Raw genomic sequence first — 15,288 nt, forward strand, 5'->3', positions numbered from 1 at the left:
ATGTTTTATTTACTAGGTTTTGTGTTCCTTGCATTTAATCCATCTCTATAACCCATCCCCTAGCACTGGCCTGGAAAATTAACATGACCTTCAGAGCAGTAAATGTTTTTAAGAATCAAATACTGCTTGGCTTATAACCTTCCATTGGATTTTTGGTACCAGTAGAATAAAATTCTTACTCTTTAGTATGATTTACAAAACCTCTATAATATGGCTTCCTTGCATCTATTCAGCTTCATCTTCTCCTACACTCCAGCTAAGCATGATCACTTGCAGTTCCACAAACAGACATTTCCTTCAATCAGGTATGTTTTTCCAAGCCTTTTCTCTAAACCTGTTGAACATCTTTTGATATTTAAAACCCAAATCAAATATGTTTTCCTTTAAAATCCTTTCTGACCATTTTCTTGGTGGCCACCAAGTCTGGAAGTGCAGGTAAATACAGGTTTGCCATCCATTTAGTCATCCATAGTGAATATTCCTGACATACCAGCCTGCCCACTACCAGCTCTCCTATCTTTATTGCTCTGGATAGAGAAGCAAAATGCTTGGACATGTGCCTTGGTGGACACATACGGCAGTTGTTGCATTCAGCTTTCATTCATGATTAAGACATGTCTTCTTTGAACAAATATTGCTATTTTTAAAAGAGAAAAACTGTAAGGAAAATGATCTGCTATAATTAACATTTGATAGCTTCAAGAAGAAAACTATTGACGGAATAAAATGCTTAAAACATTTCAATATTAATGAGAATACTGAAGTATACATGCTTGTATTAATAGCCAATTAAAACTTTATAAAAAGCTATTTTTTGCACTGACCAGATAAAATTTATTGCTCTGAGGTCATATTAATTTATACTTGCCAATGGAATTCACATCAGTGGTTACAGTCAGAGCACGTGCCATTTTCTGTAAATGAACGTGAGCCTGCACACACACACATCTGCAGCAAATATCCTTTCTGGTTCAGCTTTGGATTATTCAATTCCAACTTAGTCTGCTGTCAGCAAACTGTCCAGTGAGATAATACTCCTTAAAAATGACAATCATCCAGAAAAATAAATGCTTAAACATGACAGTGTCATGACAGAGCCTGTAAAATTGAAGACAGCCTCTGGCTAGTGATTATAACCACATTGTCAGAACACTGGCTCATTTAATGAGGGAACAGTTTCAAGGCTCTTTCTGCTTTCATAATGACTCGTTGTCCTGGGAAACTTCACTTTCTATGAGAATAAATCCTGTAGTAGCTCTAATTTGATGGTCACTATGACAACTCTGAAACTTTCAGGGACACTCTGTATTCACAGGAGGTTATATGCTGGATATGATTTTGAGGGAGCATTGTGGTGGAGGGGCAATCACGCCTTGAAATCTAAAGTGAAATTATTGTCATTCAATTAAGTATGACTACTCACCAATAATCGAACCTATAAAAGGCATCTTGCCATGTGTGAACCATAATAAATATTTATTTATAGCAAAATGGCATCCAAACCTAGGAGTACTGAGGTAGTATTTGAAAGCTCTCCCCAAAAAGTTGTTAAATGATATGGGATGATTCAAAAAGAATCGAACACTTCCAATATGTGTTACAAGTTGAATGTCCTTTGTCTAAAATGCTTAGGACCATAAGTGTTTCATGAAAATATGAAATCTGAAGTGCTCCAAAAATTCAAGGATTTGGGATTTTCAGATTAGGGTTACTCAGCCTTTTCCCACCCTGCAAGAGCCAATCTGCAAATAGCCTTTTCACTGTCTAACCATATAGAAAATGTTAGGTTTTAGCCACATGTTTACATTGTTAAATGTTCAATTATTTTTTAATTGTTCTATACAGTAGTTTGGGTATGTAATTTGAGTTCTAAAAACCTCCCCACATGAAATTTACACAGTATGTGAAATCCCTGAAGTTCTATGCAAAACTATGGTTTAGTTGATGTCAGGCACAGTGGCACATACCTGTAATCCTGGCATCTTGGGAGGCTGAGGCAGGAAGATTGCAAGTTCAAAGCCAGCCTCAGCAACTTAGTGATGTCCTAAGCAACTGAGTGAGACCCTGTCTCAAAAATAAAAATTCAAAAGAGCTAGGATGTGGCTCAGTGGGTAAGCACCCCTAGGTTCAATCTATAGTACCAAAACAAAGTCGAGAAAATATTCTTTAGCTGAGAGTTGTAGTTAATTATTTTATTCTATATTAAATAATATAACACGGGATCAATAAAATTTTCACTTAAAGAATTTACATTGATGACATAATTACTTACTATTGAGTTAATCTTAAAGTAATTTAGAATTTAATAAACTCCTACAGTTTTTAAAGGCCTGTAGAAGGCACATAAAAAGCATGTTATAATACAAAGTATACTACAATCCTGAGTATAGCAGCACCATAATCATCTTTCTTGCCCAGGAAGCCAAGGCCGCTGCTAATTCATAGAAAGTCTTTTTCTAATTGATAAAAAATTTAAAGAGAATCTTTGATGCCCTTCCTTTTAGTAGGTGTAAGGCAGTCCTGCAATGGGGAGCACTGTTTGGTACAGGGAATGCAGGCTAGATTTCAACTCCTCACCAGCTCAGCTGGGTACCTTTGTGCAGTACACAAAATATGCAGTGTACACAGCAGCCCCAAGGGACCCCAATGAAAGTGAGACTACACTGTGGCTCTTCAATACTTTCACTAATTAAAATACCATGAATAGAGAGCAAGACATGCTCTTATGTTATAAAAATAGAAATCATGTTTAGCTGATCCTAAGATCTACAACATGTTTGGTCAGGGGATGTAGCTCTGTTGTAGGGGTCTTGCCTAGCACACTCAAGGCCCTGGGTTCAATCCCCAGTGGTGGTGGAAGGTGGAGGGCATGGGGGTGAGAGCCAAAAGATTCACATGATCCACACATTTTAACAATTTATCATCCCAGAAATTGAAGTATCTTATGGTGCTACATCAATTATGTATTCATATATTCAACATATTTTATATAATGAATATAATTGTTGAATATAACCAAAAAAAGATCAAGGAAGTGAAAGAATGCTAACTTCTATGTATTGTCTTCCCACTGAGAATAATATATCATTTTCTACTTCAAAGATGAGATGCTATAGACCTATTAAACAGAGCACTTTCCCTTGTCCTCTGTTTTCAAGGACTCCTTAGACTAAAATAATCCCTCCTTAATCCCCAAGCAGTTTGTTTATGCTCTTTGTGGCCTTGTGATGTTCTGCTTTGTACTGTATTATAATTTGTTTTTCTCCCCTGCTAGTTTGTAAGCCCCCAAAGTACAGGACCTGTGGACCTTTGCTCTCTGCTACCCCAGGCAGCAGAGCGATCAGCTGGAAGCAGCCTGGGCTCTGGAGCCAAGATGATGAGCATCCAGAACTTGGCCCTGCTGTCTACTAGCTCTGTGGTCTTGGGAAAGTTATTTAACCTTTCTGAGTCCAATTTTCTTATTTATAAAATGGGGATAATAATTGGTATGAAAAATTTTAAAATGTGCCAAGTTTTAAAGGATTGCCACTGAATAGATTCCTTATGATATACTGTCACCATTTTTCAGAAGCAGCATGAGTTTTGGAATCCGATGGATTCAAATCCTGGCCTGGTCACTTAGTATATCCCCTAACTACAAGTTACTTCCCTAAGCCTTAACTCCCAAGTACCATGAAGACAAAATTTGGTCTGTCTTGTTCACTGTTGTGTCCTTAGCATCTAACACAGAGCCTGATACATAGCTGTTGAAGGAACCAATGAATAAATGTAACATGAAGATCATTTCTTATAGCACTGTTGAATTACCAAAAGAAAAAAGAAGGAAAAAAACCCACAAAGTACCACTAACACACAATAATTGATTTTTGATGGTCAAAAATTGAATGCAAAGAAGTGGAATGCAAAAAGTGTCATGGGCATTCCTGTTGTAATTACAGGAGAGGCCATAAGTGAACATGGCTAAGTGGCTGGCCTGATGACTAATATCTTCTATATGAAATTGTGCTCATACCTCTAACACAATATTACTATAGGCAGCAAGAATCATTTATTCACATAATAAGTATTTATTGAGCACTTAGGATGGATAAACTATTTATGAACAAGTACAACTATGTCAGGGACAGAACATGAAAACGCTTGCTTTCTAGGAATCGAGGACTCAGATGACTGGAGTTTTCACATATAGGAGATCCCAGAAAAATAATAATGAGTAAGCAGGATGTTTGGTAGTCCCTTTCCTTATTTCAAATACTATTTTCATAACTGTGATCTTTCTGTTTCCACTCACTAAGAAGGGAATAATCCCTATGACTTTTGGTTTTAAATGCAAATGGCATAGAAATAGATTATGTGAGGAGATAAATATGCTTACACCGATTCAAACATTACACAGATTTACATGTACGGAAATGTTATATGGTACGCCATAAATATGGTACGCCATAAATATGGTATGCCATAAATGTACAACTTTTATGTTTTTGTACATTAATTCACTCTATAAATGAATTAATAAAAAGAAATAGGTTGTGGAGGGCAAGACAGGCGTTTCCTACTGCCCTGGATTCTTCCCTCCCATTATTACAACATGATGGAAAGGAGGAGGATAGGAAGGAGGACTTCACAGAGGTAGGGATGGGTAGGTGGTAGGAGGTAAACTGTTTGGGGAGTCTAAAAATAAATGATGGCATCACATTTGTAACCTAGATTCTATATGACCTCACCTAAAACATTCCAAACTGATGTGTGTCCTTCTTGTTCCAACATAGGCAGGGGAATAGTACTGGAGCCACATTTATAAAGGGGGAGGAGTTCAGGGCTGTTTTGCCAAATTCTCAATTTGAATTTTATTGGCATACATTTATATAGTGATATCAATCAATCTTAATTCAAAATATAATATTACATATAGTTGTCTGTCTTCATTTAATAATTTCTAAGGCTGGGGCTATAGTTCATTGGTAGAGCGCCTGCCTCGCATGTGTGAAGCACTGGTTTAATCCTCAGCACCTCGTAAAAATAAATATATTGTGTCCAACTACAACTAAAACAATATTTCAAAAAATAATAATTTCTAGGCCAAAAGTAGCCTCCTGTCCAGACTTAAGCTTACTCAGCTCCCTTTGCAACCTGTAAGCCACTAATGATGGAAGCAGGTTTCTGGCCAAAACAGGGAACATAAGACACTGGTTACATCAGCAACACAGCTGGGAAAATAATGAGCAGAAAATACCCTAGGATCAAGGATACAACAAGAGAAGAAAGGTGGGAGGCCAGAGAAGGGGATGGAGAGAAGAGAGGGAGAGAGGAAAGAATTAGCAAATTAACAAGTTCCATCTACCTTAAGGATTAATTATGTTAAACATTGAACCGAAGGGGCTCTGAGGAATGCTCCTTCCTTATTCACTGGCCTTTGGGGAGGTCTGTGTGGATTAGCTGGGTACATGATGCTGACCTGTATGAAACAGGAGGCTGGGAGAATCCTTTGTTTCAGGCACTGGATAACATGAGTGGTCAGGGTATCTGGGGATCTCTGTTCTACAAACAGGTGAAGTGGATCTTTGAAATTCTTCTGGCTCCTTCTATATAAAATACCTCCTACTCTGCCCCCTCCCACATAGCTAACCCCAAGGGGAAGAGAGACAGGGAAAGGATGAAAGGCAGCTAGGAGTGAATGTGTGTATAAAATAAGGAATTAGTCTCCTTACTAGACTCTTAGTGTTTATGGACTCTTTAGTGTTTATTCTGAATAGAACAAATGTTAAACACATCTCTATTCTCTGGTCTTCCAAGGGAAGCAAGGATCAGAGCTCATGCCATAGGTGTCTGAAAGTTTAGTCTTTTACCCAGTTCTCCTTCCTACCTCCTGATGAAAATCCTCAAGGAATGCATACCTGCTCCACACATCTGCCCTGGCTACTGCTTGTCCTCTTTAGGTAGCAGCATGGAGCCAGGCTGTGGCTCAGGTCTTCAACAGGCCATCCCTTGCCATCTCATAATCACCTCCCCAGGTTGCTGCCAGGCTTCCCTTTCTACTTTACTCTATCCACCAACTCATACCTGTCCCTGATTTCTCCAAAGCACCACAAACATCACAAGGTTGGAGATAACATAAGGGAATTAAGATAAAGAAAACAGTATTTTCTCAAAAAAAGAACAGAATTCCAAGCCTCTCCACTTGCCCCAGGCCACATTTACTCAATGTTTCTTAGGACTAATTTTTTTTTTTTGCTTTCCTTGTAGAAATGATTTTTGCTTTTATGTAGAATGATGATAGTAGCCCCAAGTGCTTTATGCAAGAGAAGTCCTTAGAGCATGGTAGGTGTAGCCAGCCTCACTGCACCTTTGTATCTTTCAACATGTTACAAGATGTGGAGACTGAAGTGCAAAGAAGGGACCTGAGAAGGATCTGGTATGAAACATTAGCACCAGGTGCCCCTGGCTCAGAAGTGTCCTCTAAAAGTAACATTCTAACTTTGTTTTATCTCAGTAATAACTTCTCTTACAATGGGTTATCCTCTTATTAGAAAAATTGAAGGACTGTCAGTAGAAAATTTACCTAGGCTGCAATTGTTTTAATATGAGGTTGTACAGCATGTTCTTTTTTAGAAAGATGCTAGGCCTCCCTTATGCTTAAAAAAAGAACATGGTAAGGCTGCCTTCTGTATTGAGATTGTTAAGATAATAAATTGATATTATGTGTCTGAGTGAGACTCTTTTGATGCAGACAGAACATTATGGGAGGAAAAAAGCTTAAAAATGAAATTAGATTTTTCATACATGGGGTAGTCAGCTGCTAAGATAACAGAAAAATCTTCAGAGTAATTTATCAGCTGACAATGCAGCAAACAATGAAGACAATACTTCTTTCAGATTAGAGAATGGCCCTGGACAACTCTGTGACTACAAGATGACAGCATGTTATATCCCACACACTGGAACTATTGAATAACTAGTGTTCAAAGGTTTATATTCTAAAATACAAATTGCCTTTGACTTGAACTATGAAAAATGGAATTTTAAAGTGTGACCACATGCTAAATGTATCCCATGGCCACCATAAAGAGTGATGTTCGCATGTGCCAATTGGTTTCCATAGGTCTGAACATCCCAAACAGCAGTCGCTACTCAATTTCCAAGTTTGAGATTTGACAAGTCTTTAAAGGTAGAAGAGCCACTGTTGGTATAAAACACAGCAAGAAAATGAGTGACAGACAAGAAATCTCAACAGACTAACCTCGATGAGAGCAGTTCTGTCAGGTCTTAAAGGACTAAAGACTAAGTTATAAATGACTTTCCTGCTCATTGATAGACAGGTCAATGTTATTTTTCTGAAAACATAAACATTTGTTGGGAAATTAATTTTAGAGAGCATAGGTAAAGGGCAAACCCAACATAAAGTTGTCAAGTTGAAAAAGGTCTGGCATGACAGTAGCTTCTGAGGAGAGGATTGACATGTCAGCTGTTTCTTCCCTGAAGACTGATTAGTGGTAACCAGAAGGATGAACTGAAAGGGGATGGATGGGAGCAGATTTAGGTTTTGTGTGTCTGAGTTGATACCAGCTTAAAGAGGGTGTGGGCCCTTTTTAAGAAAAAGAATAGATTTAAGAAGACAGCATTGCTAGGGCCCCTCCCAGAGCTTTGAATGGGTGGAGACCTAGAGACCCTAAGGTGAAGCTTTCTCACTTTCATCACAATAAGCCACCTCATGGGCAGGTGGCAGGAAAAGCCACCAACACTGTTTCCCTTGCCTGGTTGGAGGGAGCTGGAGCCCCAAGAGTTGTCTTTGATGCTTCCTCTTATCTCCTCTTCATTTGCCAAGCCTTGCCTGTTCTGTTCCTTAAATATTTCTGATTCATTTCTCTCTTCATTCCTAAGGCCAATACCTTAGATCTAGCCATCCTCACCTCTTTAACTATTCCACTGCAGATATAGCCTACAAACTGGTTCCCTGTTGCCACTCTTGGTGACCTCGCAGAGTTCTGTCCTTCACCCAAGCAATCCGGAAACTGTATCAGCAGGTAGATCTGACAACTTCATGCTTCTGGTCATTAAAGCCTCATCAGGAGAAAGTATAAGTGTTCTTAGCATAACAAGCAAAGCCTTCACGGCTTCACCCTCTGCCCTCACCTCACCTCCCTCAGCTCTTGACATCTAGCATTGCCCTTTCCACAATCGATACTATACAGTCTGAAATTACTTGCAAATATCCTTGATGTTCTGACATCTAGGTTCTTGATTCCTGGCTAATCTCTTGGGTGTGGAGCCACCTTCCTTTACCCCTAGCCCTTCTCCATTCTCCTTCACCTCACTTTACAAGGCTCATTTTCTCCTAGGGTCCTTCAGTGACACCACCTCTTTACCCCCATGGAGACAGGTACCTTCCTCTGTAGTCTTGCCTGCAATACTCCATTGAGGCACTCAGCACACTATATTACACTTGGTTGTTTGCATCTCTCTTACCCTCTCCTCTCCAGACAATGAGCCCATTGGGAGTGGAAACCACATCTGATGATTCATTTTTGTATCCCCAATACATGGTAGGTATTCTTGAGGCATCCTTGAATCAATGAACAAATTAATGATTAAATCAGAAGCTACACGAGTCATTCTCTGTGACAGAGCATAGAAAGACAAGAGAGCAAAGAACTTAATCCTGGGGTATGTCCAAGCTTGCAGATAGGAGGAACACAAGAAGGCAGTTAAATACAGGCTACTGAGAATAATTCATGAGCAAAGCAGGAGGATCAACAGGAATTGTTTGTGTTGTCATCCTTCTTACCAGCAAGTTAAGTTTCTTATTGAATGCATATTACTTTTTAAACAAGAAATAAAGGAGTTTAACAGGGTACTCACTAAGCTGCTATAACAAAGGGCTTCCAAAATGGAATGATGAAAATAAAATGTAAGTTTATTTATTTCTCATGTAAAGATCTAGAGGTGATCAGCCCAGGGCCCAAGGAGAAGCACTATTGTCCTCAACATACCAGCCCTGCCATCTTGACACCAATTTCTAAGACTGCTTTCAAACAGCAGAAAGAACAAAAGGGCAAGGACAAGACAAACTCTTAGCTTTAGGGAAGCCAGAAGTTGCCCCCAGCTCTTGGCCACATGCCCATATCTGGCTGCAAGGGAAACTGGGAAATGCAGTCTCTAGTTGATCCCATATGCCCAGTTGAAACTTGGAAGAGTTTTACCCATAAAAGGAAGAAGACTGAGGACTATCAGACAACTAGTGGTCTGGTATAAAGTGTTTTATCTCTACAAACAAGAGAACATTTTAGTAAAGTAGTAGCAAAAGCAGAAGATAGATTTCATGGGACTGAAAGTTAGTGGGCAACAAATATATGAAAATAAAAAGTATGAGACATTTATTCAAGTTTTATAGTAAATTAAAGAAAATAAATAGAATGTTAAAAGAACTACAGAGTTACCCAAGATTTTATTTTGTTTTGTTTTTTCCTGAAGGAAGAATACCCAAGCTTATTTGAGGATGTCAGTGGAGAGAAAGACAAAAATGTCAGCAGCCTAAACGTGGAGATTTAGCCTTATTAAGTCAAAAGGATGCCTCTCCTCATGCAATTGGAAGGGTGGATAGGAGAATAGTATAGAGACAATGGTCAAGTGGACATGAAGTTAGATTGGGAAGTTCATAGTGCCCACCAGCTCTCCAAATTCCCCTGCTATGGAACTCTAAGTTCCAAACTTCCCCACCCCTAATCTTATCCAACCACATCCCCCAAGAACATTACCCTATGACCCATTTCTCCCTATCCTCTGACTTGCAAAGACAGTGACTCAGACCAAAAAATATCAAAAAAGTCTTCAAGTCATTTATTTGTTGAATAAATAAATGAATTTAAAAGTCACCTTAGTTTATTTATTTATATAGTCTTAATTCAGTACATAACTAAAGATTATCTTTCTTGTTCCCCCAGCTAAGGATATAGAAGCAAATAAAACAAAGTCCTTAATTTTGTGGAGTCTGATCTTGAGGACAATATGTACATATCAATGATAACCTTTGGAAGACAAAGCCCCTGCCTCTGCTGCCTTACCATCACTGTAAATGTGAAAATTTCAGGGAAAGTAGGAGTTGGGGCACTCAGTATGAGAGAAGCTTCTCCAACAACACTGAATATACACCTGTCCCCCAGTAGCTATAAGAATCCACTACTAGATAATAAATCCATTTTGATAATAAATCGACAAATTTCTACAGACAGATAATGAACATGAACTGAATCTGGAGGATATACACAATTTAGACAGATCAGTTTCAATCAATAAAATAGAAGATGCCATCAAGAGTCTTAACAGTCAAGTAAAGTCCAGGACCAGATGGATTCTCAGCCAAGTTCTACAAGACCTTCGAAGAAGAACTAATACCAATACTCCTCAAATTATTCCATGTAAGAAAAGAGGGAACCCTTCCAAACTTATTCTGTGAGGCTAGTATCACCCTGATAACCAAAACCAGACAAAGACACATCAAGGAAAGAACACTTCAGACCAATATTCCATATGAACACAGATGCAAAAATTCTCTATAAAATTCTGGCAAATTGATTTCAAAAGCATATCAAAAAGATTGTGCACCACTATTAAGTGGGATTCACCCAGGGATGTAAGTTGGTTCAACATATTGAAATCAATAAATGTAATTCATCACACCAATAGACTTAAAAAATCATATGATCATCTCAATAGCAGAAAAAGCATTTGAAAAAATACAGCACCCATTCTTGTTCAAAACACTAGAAAAACTAGGGTTAACATGAACATATCCCAAAATCATAAAGGCTATCTATGCTAAGCCCCAGGCCAACATCATTCTAAATGGAGAAAAATTGAAGGCATTCCCTCTAAAAACCAGATCAAGACAGGATGCCCTCTTTCACCACTTCTATTTGACATAGTTCTTGAAACACTGTACAGAACAATTAGACAGACAAAATAAATTAAAGGGATAAGAATAGGAAAAGAACTCAAACTATCACTATTTGCTGATGACATGATTCTAAATTTAGAAGATCCAAAAAATTCTAACAGAAAATTTCTAGAACTAATAAATGAATTCAGCAAAGTAACAGGATATAAAATCAATTCCCATAAATCAAACATGCTTCTATATGTCAGTGATAAATCCACTGAAAAAGAAATTAGGAAAACTACTGTATTCACAGTCGCTTAAAAAAAAAATACTTGGGAATCAATCTAACAAAAGAGATGAAAGACCTCTACAATGAAAACTACAGAACACTAAAGAAAGAAATGGAAGAAGATCTTAGAAGACAAAGAGCTCCCATGTTCTTGCATAGGCAGAATTAATATTGTCAAAATGGCCATACTACTAGAAGCACTATACAGATTTAATGCAATTCCAATCAAAATCCCAATGACATTCCTCAAAGAAATAGAAAAAGCAATCATGAAATTGATTTGGAAAAATAAGAGACCCAAAATAGCCACAGAAATCCTTAGCATGAAGCAGGAGGCATCACAATACTAGACCTTAAATTACACTACAGAGCCATAGTAACAAAAACAGCCTGGTAATGGCACCAAAACAGATATGTAAACCAATGGTACACAAAGACAAACCCACATAAATACAGTTATCTCATACTAGACAAAGACACCAAAAACATTCATTGGAGAAAAGATAGCCTCTTCAACAAATGGTGCTGGGAATATTGGAAATCCATATGTAGCACAATGAAATTAAACCCCTCTCTCTCTCACCCTGCATGAAACTCAACTCAAAGTAAATCAAAGACTTGGGCACTAGAACAGAGACCCTGTGCCTAATAGAATAAAAAGCAGACCCAATTCTCCATCATGTCAGATTAGGCCCCAACTTCCTTAATAAGACTCCTAAAGTACAAGAATTAAAATCAAGAATCAATAAATGGGATGGATTCAAACTAAAAAGCTTCTTCTCAGCAAAAGAAATAATCAGTGAGGTGAAGAGAGAGCCTACAGAATGGTAGCAAATTTTTACCACCTGCATATCAGACAGAGCAATAATCTCCAGGATATATAAAGAACACAAAAAACTCAACACCAAAAAAAAAAAAAAACAAATAACCCAGTCAATAAATGGGCTAAGGAACTGAATAGACAGTTCACAAAAGAAAAAAATTCACAATAGATCAACAAATATATTTAAAAATGTTCAACATCTCTAGCAATTAGAGAAATAAAAGTCAAAGCTACTCTAAGATTTCACCTCACTCCAGTCAGAATGGCAATCATCAAGAATACAAGTAACAATAAATGTTGGTGAGGATGAGGGGAAAAGGTACACTCAAACATTGTTGGTGGAACTGCAAATTGGTACAAACTTTATGGAAAGCAGTATGGAGATTCCTTAGAAAACTTGGAAAGAAACCCTCATTTTACCCAGCTATCCCACTCCTCCGTTTATACCCAAAAGGCTTAAAATCAGAATACTACAGTGACAAAGCCACATAAATGTTAATAGCAGCTCAATTCACAATAATTAAACTATGCAACCAACCTAGATGCCATTCAACTAAGGAATGGATAAAGACAATCTGATATATATATACACAATGGAATATTACTTGGCCTTAGAGAATAATAAAATTATAGCATTTGCAGGTAAAGGATGGAGCTGAGAGTATCATGTTAAGTGAAATGAGCCAATTCCCCAAAAACCAAAGACTGAATGTTTCCTCTGATATGAGGATGCTAACTCACAATAAGGGGGTGGGGGCTAGTGAAGAATAGAGGTACTTTGGATTAGGCAGAGGGGAGTGAAGAGAAGTTAGGGGATATGAGGCTAGGAATGATAGAAGAATGAATCAGATATTACTGTGTGCACATATGATTACAAGACCATTGAGATTCTATATCATGTGCAACCAGAAGAATAAGAAGTTATACTCCATTTATGTATGATGTATCAAAATGCATTCTACCATCATGTATAACTAATTAGAACAAATAAAAAAATCCAAAACTAGATATTAAATCCATGGATTGTATACATGAAAAATGGAACTAATAAAACATATCCATCTTGCCAGGCTCAGTGGCACATGCCTGTAAACTCAGCAGCTCAGGAGGCTGAGACAAGAGGATCATGAGTTCAAAGTCAGCCTCAGCAATTTAGAGAAGCACTAAGCAACTCAGTGAGACCCTATCTTTAAATAAAATACAAAAAGGGCTATGGATGGGGTTTAGTGGTTGAGTGCCCCTTAGTTCAATCCCTGGTACCCCACCCCACCGGCCAGGAAAACAAAAAGAAATATATCCATCTTGAAGAGATGTTAGGAAGACAAATGTGGAGAGAAGGTTGTACCCTGCTCCGAGTTACTTGATGATGTATAGAACAGCAGTTTTCAGGTTGTGCCTAGCCCTAAGTTACTCTACTTTATAAAGTAGCAGTTTGCACTGAGCTACTCCATTTTAAGTACAAGTTCTAAGGCAGAATGACTTGTTAACGTGTCTGGAAAAATAGATAACTACCAGATGTTGGACATACAGAAGTCATTGAAAAGGAATAACCCCCAGCTGTATAGCACAATCATAAGGCACAAATTGGAAAATAAATTAGTCATGCTAATAAAAAATGACCACCTGTGAACTTATTGAATTGAATCAGAAGCTCATGGATGCATGGACATATCTGACTCACATCAGAGAAACCAGGCTCATGAGCCTATTAGACACACCAGGCCACCACATGATGCACCCCCTTCACCTAAAATACACAAAAGGAAGGAAGCTGAGACGGTGTTACAGAGGTGGTCTTATCAGACCCTCCAGAGAACACATTGGGAGGTTGAGTTAACAGGTGACAAGAAACTCCTAACTCCTTTCCCAGAGGCTTCAGCTCAGCTCTGTGTCCCTGCTTGACATGACCTCTTTGGAAACCACTTGCTGTTGCTGACTCTCACCTTGAACAAATTCAACAAGAGTTCCATACCTTCAACAAGTTCCTAAACTGTTGGATTATCTCATCTGACCATCTGTAGTGACTCTTTTGCAGCCATCTGTATCAGCCCTCCTCTTTTGTTCTGCCTCTTTAACTCTGTGGCCACTGGTAACCCTTTCTTAGATTGGGTAAATCTAAATCATTGTGTAAAGAGTGATATGCAACTTGATATTCTAGATATTAGTAATTAAGACTGGAGTGGAATAAAAAGAATTTGTGACTGCCCTGCTCATGCCTACCAAGTAAACCAAAATACTCTGAGGTAGCTTATGAATGTATTGTTATTCAGTAAATTCTGATACTGAAGAAAGATACACTTTCCACAGGTCTATAGCTGCCTCAGTGAACAGTGTCCTAGTTAGCACTTATATTTCATACAGGACCAATGACCTTAGTTACCTGAATTTTCTACCAATGGCATATTGCTTTCCTCCCTTTATCCTTCTCTCCTCGTAACCCTTTGGCCTAATGTTTGCTTTTCATTTTCTTCACTTTCTCCTGCATATGATCACCTTCTGGTTTTGTTTAATCTCAACAAACCATTTCTAATCTCTGCCAGGCAGTATCGACTACAGGTTAAGTACCTGTCCGTCCAAAGTCTTGAGGGAGAGTCTCAGTCCTTGAGCAGTTTAACATCTGCAAGCCTCTGTCTTCTCTTCTGCAAATGGAGATTTGGTCAGCTTGTGGTCAGCTTCTGGGAATGTGGTCCGAGTAAAGTTCTTCACACAACATTGGCACCTAGAAATCGCCAATAAACCTTAATAATTATGGGACAATGCTACCAGATAAAGCAGCTGGCATCTGCCCAAAGCCTGAACAGTGCCAACTGCTGGCTCACGTTAAAAAACAAAAGTGATAAAGGTACATTGAATACTGGGATGTGTTACACACAGCCCTTCTAGAACGACCTTTTACTACACAGACCTGGAATGAACCAGGAGCTAGAAGGAGAGCAGTCCAGTTTTAACAGCAGTCAGCCTTGCCTGGGCCTCTTGGGGTTGGCCTTCATAATAATAGGAAGTGATGAGTCACCTGCCCCTGGGTGGGGACAGGACTGAAATCCTCCGTGGCAGGCCTCTCTGCAGAGCATTCCAGGGCTTACTCTGTCCACTCTGGTCTCCTGACCCACTTACAGCTGACCTTCTCTTTGTCTCCAGTCCCTTTTATGCTTTAATCCCCCACCCACTGATCTAGCTGGTTATTTTCCTTCTCTGAGCAGCCTCCTGATCTCAAATGAGCAGGTGCCCTTACAGATACCTGGGAGTTTCCACCTTCAAATCAAGGGATGCTCTGAGCAGGAACAAGCACAACCTCTTTCC

At 38.7% G+C, this 15,288-nt stretch overlaps 1 protein-coding gene across 1 annotated transcript in view; it reads right to left on the reverse strand.

Annotated features, from left to right (window-relative positions):
• Positions 1–14,685, reverse strand: part of Ifrd1 (interferon related developmental regulator 1) — a 46,593-nt gene extending 31,908 nt beyond the window's left edge. Inside the window, exon 1 of the mRNA XM_078040056.1 lies at positions 14,554–14,685. Within this exon, the coding sequence (XP_077896182.1) occupies positions 14,554–14,605 (52 nt within the window). The 5' untranslated portion in view covers positions 14,606–14,685. The remainder of the gene's footprint in view (positions 1–14,553) is intronic.
• Between the last annotated feature and the right edge of the window lie 603 nt (positions 14,686–15,288).

Source organism: Ictidomys tridecemlineatus, chromosome 2 (assembly GCF_052094955.1).
Source record: "Ictidomys tridecemlineatus isolate mIctTri1 chromosome 2, mIctTri1.hap1, whole genome shotgun sequence".
In the NCBI taxonomy this organism is placed as follows: domain Eukaryota; kingdom Metazoa; phylum Chordata; class Mammalia; order Rodentia; family Sciuridae; genus Ictidomys; species Ictidomys tridecemlineatus.